This window comes from Pteropus medius, unplaced genomic scaffold (assembly GCF_902729225.1).
Source record: "Pteropus medius unplaced genomic scaffold, Ma_sr-lr_union100, whole genome shotgun sequence".
Classification (NCBI taxonomy): domain Eukaryota; kingdom Metazoa; phylum Chordata; class Mammalia; order Chiroptera; family Pteropodidae; genus Pteropus; species Pteropus medius.
In genome coordinates, this window is record NW_024350922.1 from 1,870,048 (window position 1) to 1,885,647 (window position 15,600).

At 57.2% G+C, this 15,600-nt stretch overlaps 1 protein-coding gene across 3 annotated transcripts in view; it reads left to right on the forward strand.

The window, feature by feature from the left end:
- USP31 (ubiquitin specific peptidase 31) overlaps positions 1 to 12,967 on the forward strand; it is a 47,678-nt gene extending 34,711 nt beyond the window's left edge. For 2 of the 3 annotated variants that reach the window (XM_039840229.1, XM_039840228.1), the window contains 4 exons: positions 275 to 500; positions 4,639 to 4,797; positions 6,200 to 6,352; positions 8,109 to 12,967. In XM_039840229.1, coding sequence (XP_039696163.1) covers positions 275 to 500; positions 4,639 to 4,797; positions 6,200 to 6,352; positions 8,109 to 9,652 — 2,082 coding nt within the window. In that variant the 3' untranslated portion in view covers positions 9,653 to 12,967. The remainder of the gene's footprint in view (positions 1 to 274; positions 501 to 4,638; positions 4,798 to 6,199; positions 6,353 to 8,108) is intronic. The other variant, XR_005648065.1, reaches the window with a different exon arrangement.
- Positions 12,968 to 15,600: the final 2,633 nt, after the last annotated feature.

Consider the following 15,600-nt stretch of genomic DNA (forward strand, 5'->3'; position numbering starts at 1 on the left):
AAGGCAGAAACCGAAACAGCCTTTATCCGTACAGGTGTGGAAGCCCAGAGAGGCTCACCGCCCCTCCGCGCAGACCATCGCTACAGTAGCGACGTTAGGCCTATTCATCCAGACAGCTAAACTCTTGGTCTGTGCCCTGTCACGTGTGTGTCCTGGGAGCCGTGAGCTGGGTGCTCAGAGCACTGCGGCTGCTCCAGTGCACGTGCCACGCTAGCCTGACTCACTGTCCCTTTTCATGAAAATACCCTCAAGCTTGTTTTCCTTCTCGCGACAGGAGGGGGACCGGCGTGTGAAACTTCAGAACATGGTCAAGTTCCCTTTGACCGGCCTGGACATGACGCCGCACGTGGTTAAGAGGAGCCAGAGCAGCTGGAGCTTGCCATCCCATTGGTCTCCGTGGCGACGGCCGTACGGACTCGGGCGCGACCCCGAGGACTGCGTCTATGACCTGTATGCTGTGTGCAACCACCGCGGCACCATGCACGGGGGGCACTACACAGGTCCGCAGCGCGGGAGGCCGGGCCGTGCTCGCCGCCCTGCCGCGTGTCGCGCATGTGACAGGGTCGTGTTGCCTTCGACCCGCGCCTGTCCCAGGGCGGAGAAGCGGGGGTTCTCCCTCCTTCGCCGGAGCCGGCCGGCGGTCGCGGGCCGACCCTGGGCGCGGCGTGCAGACAGGAGCCCGGCCCGCTTGGCTCCCAGCCCCGCCGCGGCCCCGCTCTGCTTCCGCAGGGCCCCGGCTTCTCCCGTGTTTGGGGTGATAGTGGAACACTTTGTGGTGTCCTCACAGTGCCTTGGGAGGGCTTTTTCTTCTGTATGAAGGTTAAGTTTACTTTTTTATTTTTAAAGCAACTGCGTCCATCACATGAAATTTAGAGACTCGGGAGAGGCGGAAAGTACACCGCCAACACAGTGGGCTGGGCCTCAAAAACGACCACGGCGCCGCTTTTGAAGGACTGTGACAAAGTGCACATAGCAACACTTAGCATTCCGACCATGCCTCAGTGTGTGGGTCAGTGGCGTTGAGTACGTTCACACCTTTGCATGGCAGCCAGCCCCACCATCTCCAGAACTTTCTCCATCTTCCCACACTGAGCCTCCGCACCCATCAGACACCAGCTCCTGCACCCCCGCCCAAAGCCCTCTGCCCCACTCTCCGCTCTGAATTGACCTCTAGGTGTGTCTCTGGCCGGGCTCATGTGGTGTTTGCCCCAGGCCTGGCTTATTTCTCTTAGCGTAATATCTGTAAGAGTCACCCGTGTCCTGTCGTGTGTCAGAGTGTCCTTCCTTTTTAAGGCCCAGTCCCGTTTACGTGGGCAGCGTTTTGGCGTGTGGTGTTTCCTTCCAGCGTTCTTCCGTAAGTGCAGGCCATTGCTTTGCCTGTGGCGACGACACCGTGTGTTCTGTGTAGGCAGACGCCCACCGGGGCCTCCCGAGGGAGCTGGCACTGGGCCGTGTCACATCGGAGGCACTTTGGCAGGGGACAGGTCTCAGCATCTGTGCACAGTGCAGTCAAGTGTGTCGGGGGTGGCGCTGGGCTGTGCTTGCTGTGGACGTGCTCGCCCGTGGGGCAGGAGTAGCCCTCCGCTTCCGGACCTGGCGGGCTCGCGGGGGCGCGAGCCCCTGTGCCGCTGGCGGGCGCTCTGACGGTCGCCTTGCAGCCCTTCCCCGTGGTGAGCGCCTGCGCTTTGACCGTCGTTGGGCGCGTTCCCGTTTTCTGTGTTTGAGATTGAGCATCAGAAGAGGGACGGCTGGGCCCAGGGACGCATGGACCCTGGGAGGCGGGTGGACTCGGGGGCTTCCGGCTCGCACATCTGCGTGTGCAGGGGTTGATGTGAGGGCGCCACCTCTAAGTTGTCGTCCGTGCGGGTGGCCAGGAGCGGGCTTTCTGCCTCCTCCCACTCGCCGGACTTGGCCCGTGTACTGCTCAGGGCCTTTCTTTCTTCATCGATTCAGTGGCTTTTGCGGCAAGATCCTCAGGTGCTGGCGACTCGTAAGGACAGGGGAGGTAGAGGAGGGTGGGCTGTTTGTTGATGCTCCCCTAGCAGTTACCCCTGAGGCCCCCATCAACACGAAAGCGAGCGTGTGGGGCCCCCTCCTCGGCCTGGCTCACTTCCTTTACCTGCTCTCTGCTCCAGGAGGTGGGGTCGGGAAGGTGGCTGGATGCACGAGTCTTTTGCTCTCGAAACCCTTTTGGTTCAAGTTCTTTCGGGATTGAGATGCTGTAGGCAACTGCTAGCTGGAAGGGGCACGACCCACTTGGAGTGTGTCTCGGCATGGAACGGTTGGATGACCTGTCCTTGTCCTAGGAAGCACTTTCCGGGAGAGAGGAGACAGACGTCCGGGAGGTCCTCTGAGTCCACCACAGACAGACGTAGATATTAATTAAATGTTTAGATCTTGCTGGGTGTTTTGATTTTAACTAAATTTCCATATTTTGTGTCTTGCACATTTTACGTTTATGTTTTACGGGGCCCACTTGTATAATAAATGTTACGTGTCTAGTTAGATTTCTGCTTTGGGGGCGTTACTAGTCATAGCTGCGTTCTTAACGACGACTCACGGAATGGTTTACTTACAGACCCTGGGAGCCGAAAGGGACTGCAAGGCCGTGTGGTTCCACCGGTCAGCGCCCTCGCCAGTGTCCCGCCTGGTGCCCACAGGCTTCAGCCTGGGTAGAGGACGCGTCGTCCGTGTGGTCCCGCTGCTACTCGGGGAAGGGCACTGCCGGGTCCTGCGGTTTCTGGCAAGAAGGCGTGGAGGAGCGAGGACCGTGCCCCAGGTCGTGTGTCCGTGTAGACTAGACTCAGGGAGGTGCCGGGAGCCACGGCGGCCTCAGGCAGCACGAGCTAGCGCAGGGAGCCTGGGCCAGTCTGGGCACATCTCAGCTCCGTGACCTGAGGCAAGTCACCTTGCCCTCCCCTGGCGAGCACAGCAGGGAGGCGGAGTGGCCGTGCCCGCCCCGGAGGAGCCCAGGCGTGTCCCTCAGCCCGGTTCCCCGCTTCTGGCAGGCCGCTGCAGCGCAGAGCGCGTCCGGAACCCTAAGCGCTGTTCCGTGAGGGGCCTGGGGTCCGGGTGCTCATTTGGAGCGCTTGCCGTGCCTCTTCTCTGTGCCGCACGGGTTCGAGCTGCAGTCACACGGTCCGTGTGTGGCCACCTGCATCGGTTCTGGCACAGGCTTCACAAACTGCGATCGAGGACCTGTCTCATTTTAAAAATTTCCAGTCCTTCGCGAACCAATACTTTTGTGAAAATACAGTGAAAATCGGGTTGCGGTGCAGTTTGCAGATGCTTTTCTCAGTGCGGTCTGTGCCGCGGGCTGGCCCTGCCTGCAGCCAGTTTGAGCAGCACGGGTCTAGCAGAGCCTTCAGAAACAGACGGGGGAACCAGTCTGTCAGCGTGCCGTGCGCCACTAGTGAGCCTCCGAGCCCGACGGGGGGAAGCAGTGCGGGGGTGCTGTCACCCTGCTCTCCTGCTCCGACCCCCACTTCAGAGTAGCAGCCGCCTCAGCGCTTTTCTCCGCCAGGCCTGGCCGACCGCACGGCCGGACGACTGCCGTCCGCCAGCCCATCTCCACTGTCCACTTGTCGCACCTCCTGTCCCGGCGAGTCCCAGCTGCAAGTGACCGCCCCCCCCGCGCCCACAGATTCTTACTGTGCCCTTCCTTCTGGGACCTGTCCAGTGTGGCCGTTCCTGTCCTGGGTCCCTTCCATCTCTTAGGGTCCATGCTTGCAAAAGCGGTTGGCCCGTCGGGGTCACCCCCACGCCTGCCCCTGGGGCCACACGGAGCCTCTTCCAGTGTTCAGCGAAGTAATCTAGCACGCCCTCGTTCTCTCCCCAGTAAATGGGCACTTTCAGAAGGTGTGACAAGAATGCTCGTTTCTGGGTCGGGCTTATCACACTCTGATGCATCCTTCCACGGTGACGTGGCTTCGTGATGCGGTCGCTATTCTCGGTGGCACCTCAGCTCTTCGTTTTGCTCCCGGGCTTAGAATTTCACTAGAGAGAAGGCCACGTGCCTCCCTGAGCTCAGGTGTTCTCCGTTTCCCGGGGACTGTCACGGGCATCATCCATGCTGCCCCGAGGCGGGCAGGGCGGGAGGGGTGTCACTGCGAGCCGGGACTGGGTCATCCGAGATGGCCCGGGCCCTGCCCTTCAGCACGTGACCTGGGCAAGCTGGTTAGTCTTTTTGAGCCGCTGTAAACTGGGGATAATCATACGACAGGTCTCATAGCGAGTGCTGCATGAGCATTAAAGCGTCGGACACGCCTGAACCAGGGCTTGCTGGCAGTTTGCCGGATAATTCTTTGCTATGGGGTATTGGCGGCATCCCTGGCCTCTACCCGCTAGGTGCCGGTGGCACTCCTGCCCAAGTCGTGACAACCAGAAAGGGCCCCGAGACCCACTGGTTTAAATAAATAAGTACATCGTGTTTGAGAGGAAAAAGAATTTTACCCATTTGGAATAGTTTGGAAAGTTTTGCACGTTTCGCCTGGGCGTGATGTGGAGTTTGGCCTTCACCTCTTTCTGCGTCACTATGCACAGCCTTAAAGAGGTCTTGAATTAGTGGCGGGAGGAACGGCGTCTGTGGGCGGGGCAGGCCGGTGGGGCGGCCGGGCTGACAGCGACTCTCTCTGGCAGCCTACTGTAAGAACTCCGTGGACGGCCTCTGGTACTGCTTCGACGACAGCGACGTGCAGCAGCTGCCGGAGGAGGAGGTGTGCACGCAGGCGGCCTACATTCTCTTCTACCAGAGGCGGACGGCCATCCCGGCGTGGTCAGCCAACAGCTCCGTGGCGGGTAAGGCCGGCGGCTTCCAGAGCAGACGGAGGCAGTTCATGTACAGAGAACATTTCCAGACGGTCTCATGACGCAGACGGTTCAATCGGATTAATTCTCACCTTTGCATTTAAGCTGAAAACCGAAATCATTGCAGTCAAGGAGATGGAGGTGGAATGTTCCGGAGGGGTGGGTAGAGCCTGGCTTGGCCCGCTCGCGGTGCGACGTTGCCTGTGGGTGGACGAGCTGAGCAGCAGTGTGGTGGGCCACTCCCGCAGTGGCGGGGACGCAGCTGTGGAGATGGAACCAGCCCTCGGATTGGCTGCTCGTCGGTTGTCTTACCTTGGGGCTCGGCCCTCCAAGCCATGCCTCTGTCACCTGTGACATGGTGCAGTGACGCTGCTTGCCTCGTGGGGTCGTCGTGTGTGCCGGATTGGGCAAACGCGCATTAAGGCCTTTTGTAAAGAGTGAGGCACCGTCATACGTGGGTTTTCTGCCCGGGACAGTCGGCCTGTTCTGTGAGGGGGAGGCTCGGAGGCTGTAGTGACAGCAGGTGGCTCGGGCTAGCTTGATGGCCTCGTCTGCCGTTTAATAAATCAGGGCTCCGTGGTCACCCTCTCGGGCTGCAGCCACACAGGGCGCATGCTTCCTCGTGCAGAGTTGAGTCTGAGAGTGGGTGGCAGGCCTGGGATGTGGGGAGTGCCCACCTTCAGGGGTACGGGCCCCCATTTCCTTGAGGCTTGTGAGGGGCAAGCTTGCAGCTGCTGCAAGGAAACTTTGCTCAAGCGAGTGGCCCCTGCGGGAGTCAGACCCCAGCCTTGCACACCGTCTGCCGGGGCCACTCACTTCCTCAGCAGAAGTGGGGAGCCCCGGCCCGCCCCGGCGCTCTGAGCCTGGCTGCTCGGAAGTTGCGCCCCCCGAGGCCTGCCTGCCGCATGCTGCTTCACGCGCTCCATTTCGGGAGTGGCCTCCGTTGCTGCAGCACGTGTTCAGGGGCGTCCCCTGGACGCAGGGTTCTGTGAGCGCATGCACGCTGCGTGTGTGTGTGTGTGTGTGTAAGTGTGTGTGTATTGTGAAAACGGCGTTAGGAGCCCGTAAAACGCGAGCTGCGGAACGAGCCCCGCACCGCTGCCCTTTGCTCTCTCTGGGTCAGGAGTGTCACTGCAAGCACTAGATCCGTGCCCGGCCTGAGACCTGGGCACGCGTGTGTGGGACACGTGAACGTGAGCGACTGTCTGCGTTTCGTTCCGCCAGCCTCAAGCCTCGGACTTCCTTACGAGGCGTCCACCCCGGTCGCATGCGGGAGCCCGCCCTGTGCGCTTCGTCTGGGCAGGAGCCCTCGAGCGAGCGGCGTGGGGTCGGGGAGCTCCGGGCCTCGAGGCCGGGCGCCGGCCTCAGCTCGTGCCCGCTCCCTCCTCCGCAGGCTCCACGAGCTCCTCCCTGTGCGAACACTGGGTGAGCCGGCTCCCGGGGAGCAAGCCAGCCAGCGCCACCTCCGCAGCGTCCTCCAGACGCACGTCCCTGGCCTCGCTGTCCGAGTCCGTGGAGATGGCCGGGGAAAGGAGCGAAGATGATGGTGAGTGTGGCTCTTGGTGACAGGTTTCCGCGTGCCGACTCGTGGACACAGCGGGGGCGGGGTCCTTCAGAAGACGGCAGGGGGGCGTGGAGGGGCCACAGGGAGCGGGGCTGTGGGTGATGGGCGTAAGTAGTGACACCCGGGGGCTTCGGCTTTCCTGTGACCTGGGACTTTTCCCTGTCCCAGTCGTCCAATTCCCGGTCTCCTGTGGAGGCTGCAGCTTGAACCCTGCGATAGTGATACGTTTTCTTCAGTGCTTTTTAGAATCTTCAAAGTAGCCACAAGGGGACGCAGCGCCTCTGTGCGGGGTCGCAGCGTTGGGCCTCACTCAGCCTCTCACCTTCCCGCCATGCTCTGTTCCTTAGCAGGATCAGTGGCACGTTCTTTTAAGTACGGAAGCATCTGGGACAAAAACTGTTGCCTCTTCGTAGGGTAGTTCTGGGGAATTCTGAAGATAGTCAGAATGTGAAAACGGAAAATCTGATAAAAACTGAACTCCGTTCTATTTTGCTGTCACTTACCACTTGAGCGGTGGCGGCATGCCCTTGGTTCTCACACATGCCCCAGGCGGTGCGGGCAGGGTCAGGTGGCTTGAGATCCGAGGGCCGGGAGGCGAGAGCCCTTTCGGCTTCTGAGATGGGGGTGGTCCCTCACCCCCAACAGCGCCACCGCCCCGCCGGCTCTGGCTGCTCCTTCTCGGTGTGCGTAATCGGAGTACCGGCTCTGCTTGCTAAGCTGCTTTCCAGCTCCCGACCTCGGATGGAGAGCCGGCCGGGGAGCCCTCGCTCGCATGGGCAGAGCCGTTTCCAGCGCAGTCTTTAAGCTGAGGGTTCGTGGCCGTCGCAGTGCTGAGGCCTGGCGCGGGTCGGGCCGGTCGGCTGTCAGACCGCGCTGTCAGGGGGTCGGTGCCGTCCTCAGCATCGTCCTCACGCCGCCCCCACCTTTCCCCACGGGGCGGATCCCGGCTCCGGGTCCCAGCCAGAGAGGCGCGGACGGCCTCCTTGGCGTGGATCACTTCCTCTGGCAGTTTCACGTCACTCGACACAGGAGTCACGTTGCTCTCGTCGTGACTGTCTTCTCTGCGTCCCTCAGGACAGGACTGTATCGTCTCTGTTCCTTCCACGGATCCCATAGTCGGTGGTTACGGGCCAGCCTGCCTGTGGCACTGAGCGTGGGGCCAGCACTTCGGCTGCGACATTAGTTCTGTCCCTCGTTATGTGCGTTGTCTCGGGTGAGGACATCACTCACGTGAGCCCCAGGTGTCCTTAGGTGAAGAGGCTGGGTCAGTAGCTCACGGTTGAGCATCTGCGGGGTGCCAGGTGCCGTGCTGGGCGCAGGGCTTGTAAAACGTTTATTTAATTCTCAGTAACCCTGTGAGCACAGGGTCAGCACACTGCAGCCCACAGGCCGAGGACGGCCCCCGCCTTTACCTTCAGTGAGGCTTTATCAGAACGCGGCCGCGCCCGCCCGTTCCTTACTGTGCTGCCCGCAAAGCCTGAAACGTTTATCGTCCGGGCCTGTGTGGGAAAAGGCCGCTGACCCCTGATGTAGGACGAGGAGGTGACGAGATGGTGTGCCGGTCCCCATTAGGGTGCCCCTACATTCCAGGTAAGGGAACTGGGCTCAGAAGAGTTGATGCCCCATGGCCGCGCCTTGACCCCAGACGCGTTGGCTCCGAAAGTCATGCTGCTTCCGTCTTAGGGTGACACTGGGACGCCTCGGTGTAGTGTGACGACTTTCTCTCTGCTGCTTTCAGGAGGTTTCTCCACTCGACCGTTTGTGAGAAGCGTCCAGCGGCAGAGCTTGTCATCCAGGTCTTCTGTCACCAGCCCCCTGGCCGTCAGTGAAAACTGCATCAGACCGTCTTGGTCCCTGTCTGCCAAGCTGCACATGCGCTCCAGCTCCCCTTCCCGCTTCTCGGGCGACTCGCCCGTCCACAGCTCCGCCTCCACCCTGGAGAAGATCGGGGAGGCGGCGGACGACAAGGTCTCCGTCTCCTGCTTCGGTAGCTTGAGGAACCTTTCGGGCAGCTACCAGGAAGCGGGTGACAGTCGCAGCCGGCGGGAGCACAAGGCTCCGGGCCGGGCCCCGCTGGCCGTCATGGAGAGCGTGTTCAGAGACGAGCCGGAGGCCCGCAGGTTGGACGCTGGGCGCAGAGACGCGCAGGGCAGAAGCTCAGCACCAGGGGACCGCTTGCCCCCCGACTCGGATCCGTTCGACAACAATAACCAGATTGCCTACGTGGACCAGAGCGACTCCGTGGACAGCTCTCCAGTCAGAGAGGCGAGGGCCTCCGGCCACCCGGGCTCGCTCTCGAGGAGACCAGAGGGCACCTCCCAGAAGCCCCCTAACTCCAGAGGCACAGCCGAGTCGGGCGGAAGCTCGCGGAAGGGCAGGTCCGTCTTGGCGAGCCAGGAGTCCTCTCTCTCCAGTACGTCCCCTTCCTCTCCCGTTCCTGCAGAAGGTTCTGGAAAGCCGTCCCGCTCCCGAACCAGAGCCGACTCTTCCAGGGCCAGCGGGCGGCACTCTTCCTCGGCCCCCGGCCGCCCCAGGAAGGAGTCCTCCCCCAAAGCCCAGGGCCCCGCGCCCTGTCCTTCGCCCCAGAAGCCGAAGCCAGCTCCTGCACTCACTCACACTGCTTCATCCACGGCTGCCAGGAGAGGCCCGGCCCCGGCCCCGAGGGCCGCCTTCCCGGCCGGGAAGGGCAGGACTGGCGACAGGGCGCTGAGCAGGGAGGGCTCCAGGCACAGCCTGCTCTCCGACAGGGCCGGTGCCCCCTCCGGCTCCAAACCCGGCTCCCCGCGGGCGGGCCCGGCCCGGGCGGGGGAGGGCCGCGGCAACGGCAGGCACGTCCGGAGCTCGTCCATGGCCAGCCTGCGCTCCCCGGGCCCGAGCGCGAAGGCCGCTCTGAAGAGGGACAGCAAGTCGGACGAGAAGGGGCTGTCCTTCTTCAGGTCGGCCTTGCGGCAGAAGGAGGCGCGGCGGTCCACCGATCTGGGCAAGACAACCTTGCTCTCCAAGAAGGCCGGCCGGGATGCGGGGGACGGCAAGGCAGAGAAAGGCCCCCAGCCTCCGGGTCGCCCGCAGCCAAATGCAGGCGCCCCTGGCAAAGAACAGCTCGCCCCCAGGGACCCCGCTTCTGCTAGGCACTCCCTGCTGTCCAGTCGCAAGTCCCGGGCGCCCCAGCTCGACACCGGAGCACCCTCGTCTCCTGGCGGCAGGCAGTCTGCTGAGAAACCCTCCAAAAAGCTACCTGCAAGCATGCCAACCTCTGCACGGCCCTCTCAGAAGCCTCAGTGAGGCCTCCGCACCCCCAGCGATGCGCCCGTAAAGACGTTTATTTATTCAGAACCCCTTCTTTCCCACCAAAGCCCTCTATGCTTTTTTTGTATTTTTCAGGTCACGTGCCTGTGTGTGTGTGTGCGTATGTGTGCGTGTGCTGGCGTGTGCGCAGAATTCAATTGCAAATTGTTACAAGCGTCGCCTTATTCTGCCCTTGAACCAAATAACAGCCATAGGCAAAGCATCGATACCAAGCTAACTGGAAAAATTATAGCCGACACCCTGGACAGCTCCTTTAGCGAGTGTACATATTTCTTTCTAGAGAATTCTTAACGACTTTTGTTGGACACTGGGGTTTTGAAACCCGTGTACCAGTTAAGCTGTCATTGGTGTGCTCTGTGGAAGGATGAATTAAGTATTTGACTTGGGTTTCATCTGAGCAGGATTTGTCCTCACTGCGGATTGTCACGTGGCAACCAGGAGTCCTAAAAACCGTGACACTAACGATGAAACAAACCGAGAGAAAACTGTGGCTTTCTGCACTTTGGCCCATCTCCCAGTCTCCGTAAAGGGCAATATTTTCACACTAAAGTTTCTCAGGTATCTACTCAGCTAGTCGAGGATGGATGTGTGTCAGAGGCTTACAGAGGAAGGTGGCCCGCCAGAGACTCATTTCTCCTGCTGCCACAGACAGACATTTCTAGAAGTAGGAATGAAGTCTTTCACTACCCTTAGATCTGCAAAGATGTGTGTACCACAAACCGTCTCAGCTCTTGGATATGTCCCCAAGAGGTGGCAGATCAGACAGCTGGAAAGCCAGTCACCACTAAAAAAATTTTTTCTTCTGAATTTGCTAGCCAAGCCCCTTGGGATTTTGAAACGTTAGAGGAGTTAACGCCTGTGAAAGATTTCTGGAGAAAAAAACAAGTTCCCAGCCGGACGCGCACATCCATGCCATCGTCCTGTGGTGTTGCTTTTTTCTGCAATGGAAGTCAAAAGCTCCGCGCCCCAACCCCCCCTTTGCGCCCCGCGTTTTCTAGTCCTGCACCTTGGAGAGGAAGGTTGCGTAATCCCAAAGTCAGTGATGGTCGAAGCCACGTGCGACAGTTACACGCACGCTTCTGACCCCGCCTGTCCAGCTCACTACGACAGCTTTTCAGTAGCTCGTTTATTTCTTCTTCGTGTTCGCGGTTGGAGCTCCGACCCAGCACTCGCCCGGCGGGATGGGAGCGGTTCCATCTGGTGCTGTCCGTGCAAGTTGCGTATCTTAGAAAAAAGGGAACCTCACGACAATCTCATAGATGAGCAAGATGCAGTTTTTTCAGGCTTTTTGGAGGGATCCTGGCAATTTTTAGCTTTTTCCTCCCCTTTTCTACTTTTTTCAAATGTCCAGAGTCATGGTTCCGATTCCCCTTGAAGAGCGTGTATCACTTTGCCAGGAAACATAGCATGTGAAGTGGACGTGCTTTTCGACGTTAACTTTCTTTAAGAACAGTGACTCTTCAGGTTCTTCTCGAGCTCGCGGTGTGCAGATCCGCTTCCAGCCCCTGCTCAGCACCGCCGTGGCGGAGGCGACAAGCGTCGCTGTGCGCGTGGCGGGGACTTCCGCTCTGCCCCTGTGTTGTTCTCTTTTTCCATGAGTACCTCCTGGGAAGTGTTTCCGGCAGGTTACTGATGTTTATTTTGCTGCTAATGGGAGCATTCGCAGGTGACGTGCGAGTCCAGTCGTGTGGAGGGCCGCGATGCGTGAGACTCACATAGGTGGCCCACGCGGGTCACGCAGCGCCGCGTGAGGTCGCCGGTCGTGAGCCCGCAGCCCTGTGCTCCCACTGCCATGGTTGGTGTCCCTTCCATTTCCTGGAGGAGATGCACCCGACATGGGGGCGTCAGCATCTGGAGTCCGGCATCCGGCTGACTCGAGCCCCCGGGGGTCTTTCTTTAGGCGGCAGGTCCCGTTTGACACCTCTGCAGCTTAGAACTGGTTTGGCTGTGCAGGCGGGTTTGACGACGCCCTCCTGGGCGGCCGTGATCAGTGACGCACCAGCGGGAACCACTTTCATTTTGGCGGTGGGGAGTGTTTTATGCTTGCGCGCCCCAGGAGTGGATTTTACATTTTGTTGAGTATCTTGGAAAAAAAACCTACAAACCCCTTTAATTTTCCATAGGATCTAGAAATAGAGCGTCAGTGTCTGAACTGCGCGCCTGCGGAGGTTAGCCCTTTCTCAGATGGAAGGGGGGACATCGGGCGCCTGGTCGTCCGTAAGCTGCTGCACGTCTGTGCTTGGTAGACGATGAAAATTCTTATCCATAACTACTAGGCACAGCCTTTCAGCCACGGGAAAGTGTATTTTGCCCCCAAATTTGGTGATTCTCAAGGCATAAAATACGGGAAAGTGTTACTTGGCTTGGGGTCTGGCAGGCGACCAGGTGGGACTTGGCTTGGGGTCTGGCAGGCGACCAGGTGGGCCCGATCAGAGCAGTCGTTCCCTGGGGGGCACAAACGGCCACCAGCCACGGTGTCGCGTCTGTGACGTGTCTGCTTTTGAAAAGCATTTTGTCCTTGATTTCTGCCCCGCTGAACGTCCAGTGCCCCGAGGCTGTGTCGTAGCCGGGCTGCATCTCGCCCTGTAACCCCTCATGGATCTTGGAAGCACAAAGACAGCGTTACGCTCCCGTCATCTCTGGATCGCCCCCCGGCCTTTCTCTAGCTCGGCCCAAAAGCCTGACAGAGCCACAGGACGCTGGGCTGCGGGCAGCGGCATGGTGGCATTTTGGGGATGGTGATGTGCCACCGTTGCCTGGTGGCCGCCCTCGACTCCTTCGTCAGCACCCCTCATCCCTCACCGTCCATCCTGCAAACATTCGCCGAGGGCCCCGGGAGCCTGGGAGCGCAGCCGGCAAGCCGGGGTGCCGGCGGTGCCCCGGGAGAGCGACGGCCCCCGAACGAAAGCGTCGAGTGGGTTCTGGCCACTTGGCGACGGCTTCTGGTCGTCTCGAGCATGCCCGCCCTGTTCAGGAAACCAAAAGTGCCCTTCTTCGTCCCTGGAGACATTGTGTTCTCACGTCCGTGTCCTCAGGCTGAGCTCTACTACTTAGAGGCGGAGAACCCACGACAGCCGCTTTGCGTTCGAACTTGGCCCTCCGCGTTGGCGTGAGATGGGTGTGGGGTGTTTGGGGGGGGTGGGAAGAAAAACTGTCATCCCTCTAAAATAACTACCATGAAAAAAACAAGAACCGTGTGTCAAGGACAGGGCGGCTGCGCTTTCGGAAAATGGAGCACAGGAGCTGTGAACGGAGCTCGTTTATTTCAAATAAACACGTTTTTGAAAGTAGGTGGACGTCTGCCGTTACATTTCATTCTGACAGATGACTGACCAGCTGAAGTTACTGTTTACTGCGGAGGTTACTGTAATTATCGGGTGCAAAAATTAGTGTTTCTGGGTTGGAATTTGGAGATAGTATGCAAACCATAAGCACAGTTTCAGTAAAACATTCTGTGAGGCGGGTCGGGCTTTGTATTTGCAGTTGAGCAGAGTCCGCTGACAAGCCAGCGCCTGTGTCCCAGCCACGGCATAAGGAGTAGCTGGCACTGTGCAGGCTGGCCTTCCTTTCATAAAGGGCACATCGTCGCTAAGCCTGGGTGCGTATTTTGGGGGAAGTCCTATGCTTTTATTTAAATGAACAGGCAAGCGCCTCACACTGCCTTTTGGTCAACTCCCAAAGTGTGTTTGCAGCTGCTTTTTGAGCACGGCCAGTCATTCCCCCCTGCCCACACACACCCCCAACTAATGAAAACAATTTTGCATGGCCTCCAGCTAACCCAGAAAGCATGCTCTTACTACTATGCAAGCAACAAATAAAAAATACCGACTACACTAAACATAAGGTTTTATTTTTTTAAAAGAAGGCAACTTAGATTATGAAGGCCTGGCCCAGCCTACATTCCTGGGGCAGCTCACACCAGCTTGCAGGGATCAGGGTGGGTGGGCAAAAAGGACTCTTATGCCCTGAATACAGTATGCTGTAACTCATGACAGATGTAGACCCAACGGCAAGGCTGCCACTGTTAGCCCCGCCTCTGCCCTGCCGCAAGCCCTCCCCGCTGAAGCCGCATGTGACAGCCAGGGGGCGAAGCATCGGTCTGGTACGCTCTCCTCCAGCCCCCTTCATTTTTCACTTTGTCCCCTTGGGGGAGCGAGACAGTAAAGACAAGTGCATTCAAAAATAACTGCACATACGGGGCAAATTAGAAAGTGTCCGTGCATGCCCAGGGAGAGGCTCAGCAAGGACTGGGGAGGACCGCGAGTTTACACGTCAGGCTGACCGTCTGCACAGATGCAGCCTACAACCATCAAAAACTGAAAAAACGAAAAACCCCAACAAACCCTGGGGAAGGGAGACGATCCGATTTTCAGAGTTATTACATTATCAGATTCAAATGTCCAGTGTTCAACAAAAAAATCACAAGCCATACAAAAACAGGAACATTTCAAAGGGAAAAAACATCAGAAAATGTCCCTGAAAGACACAGTAGCAAAGACTTTTTAAGATCGCTGTTTTTAAAGATGTTTAAAGAAATAAAGGGTGATGTAGAACAAAACATATATTAATAAAGATATAATAGAAACCAAAAAAAATTTCTGGAGCGGAAAAGAAAAAAAAAAGTTCACTAGAAGGATTCAAAGGTGAGTCTGAACAGGTAGAAGATAGGACAGTGGAAGTTGAGTGTGAGGAACAGAAAGACAAGCCTGGAAAAAAGGGAACAGAGCCTAAGGCCCTGCCCTGTTGGACACCATCAAATGAACACACGCGTCCCAGAGGACGGGAGGAGGAGCAGATTATCTGGAGAAATAATGGCTGAAAACGTCTCAAATCTGATGAAAACATGAATATAAATATCCAGGAAGCTCAATAAACTCCAGATAAACTCGGAGACCCACCGAGACACATTATAATCAAACTCTCAAAAGCCAAAGATAAGATCCTGAAAGCAGCAGAGGTGAATCATCACATATAAGATATGCCAGGAATATCATCAGATTTCTCACCAGAAACTTTGGAGGCCAGAAGACAGAGGTCTGATATATTCGAAGTGCTAAAAGAAAAAAAAAAAAACAAAAAAACCTCTTAACCGAGAATCCTATGTCCAGTAAACCTGTCCTTTGAAAAGGAGGAGAAATTAAGACATTCCCAGATAAGAAAAGCTGAGGGAGTTTGTGACATTAGGCATGCCCTGCAAGAGATGCTCACACGAGACCAGACAGGTAAACAGAAGTGTATAAATAAGGGTTTCAATAACAGCAAATACACGGGCAGTTGTAAGTGCTGGTGGTATTAAACAATGTAACAATGCTTTCCGCTCTCTACGTGACAGGAGACGTGCATTCAAGAAAACAACTAGTGTAAAAGGTAGCATTCTGCAGCTTTGATTTGTAGCTCCGATCTTGTCTTCTGCATCATTTTAAAGATTTTTTAAACTTGGCTTATGTTTTTTGGGTATACGATACGTGAGGTAATTTTGTGACAAAAAGGATGGGGATGGACCTGTAAAGGATCTGAGTTTGTTAATGAAGTTAAGCTGGTGTAAAGCAAATTAGTGCTGTAACTTTAGGATGTTAAATGTAATCCCCATGGTAACCGCAAAGAAAATAGCTATAGAATATACACAAAAGGAAATGATAAAGGAATTTAAACTGAATGTCATAAATATCGCCACAAAAACATCAACACGAAAGAAGACAATAAAGCAAGAAATGGAGGACAAAAAGCCAAAAGGCAGATAGAAAACAAATAGCACAAAGACAGAAGTCTCCCCTCTCCAGTAATTACTTTAAATATAAATGGATTAAACTCTCCAGTCGAAAGAGATCGGCAGAATGGATAAAACCACGTGATCCAACTGGACGCTGTGTACCAGAGGCTCAAAATCCAAAGACACTTAACAGTTTGAAAGTGACAGGATGGAA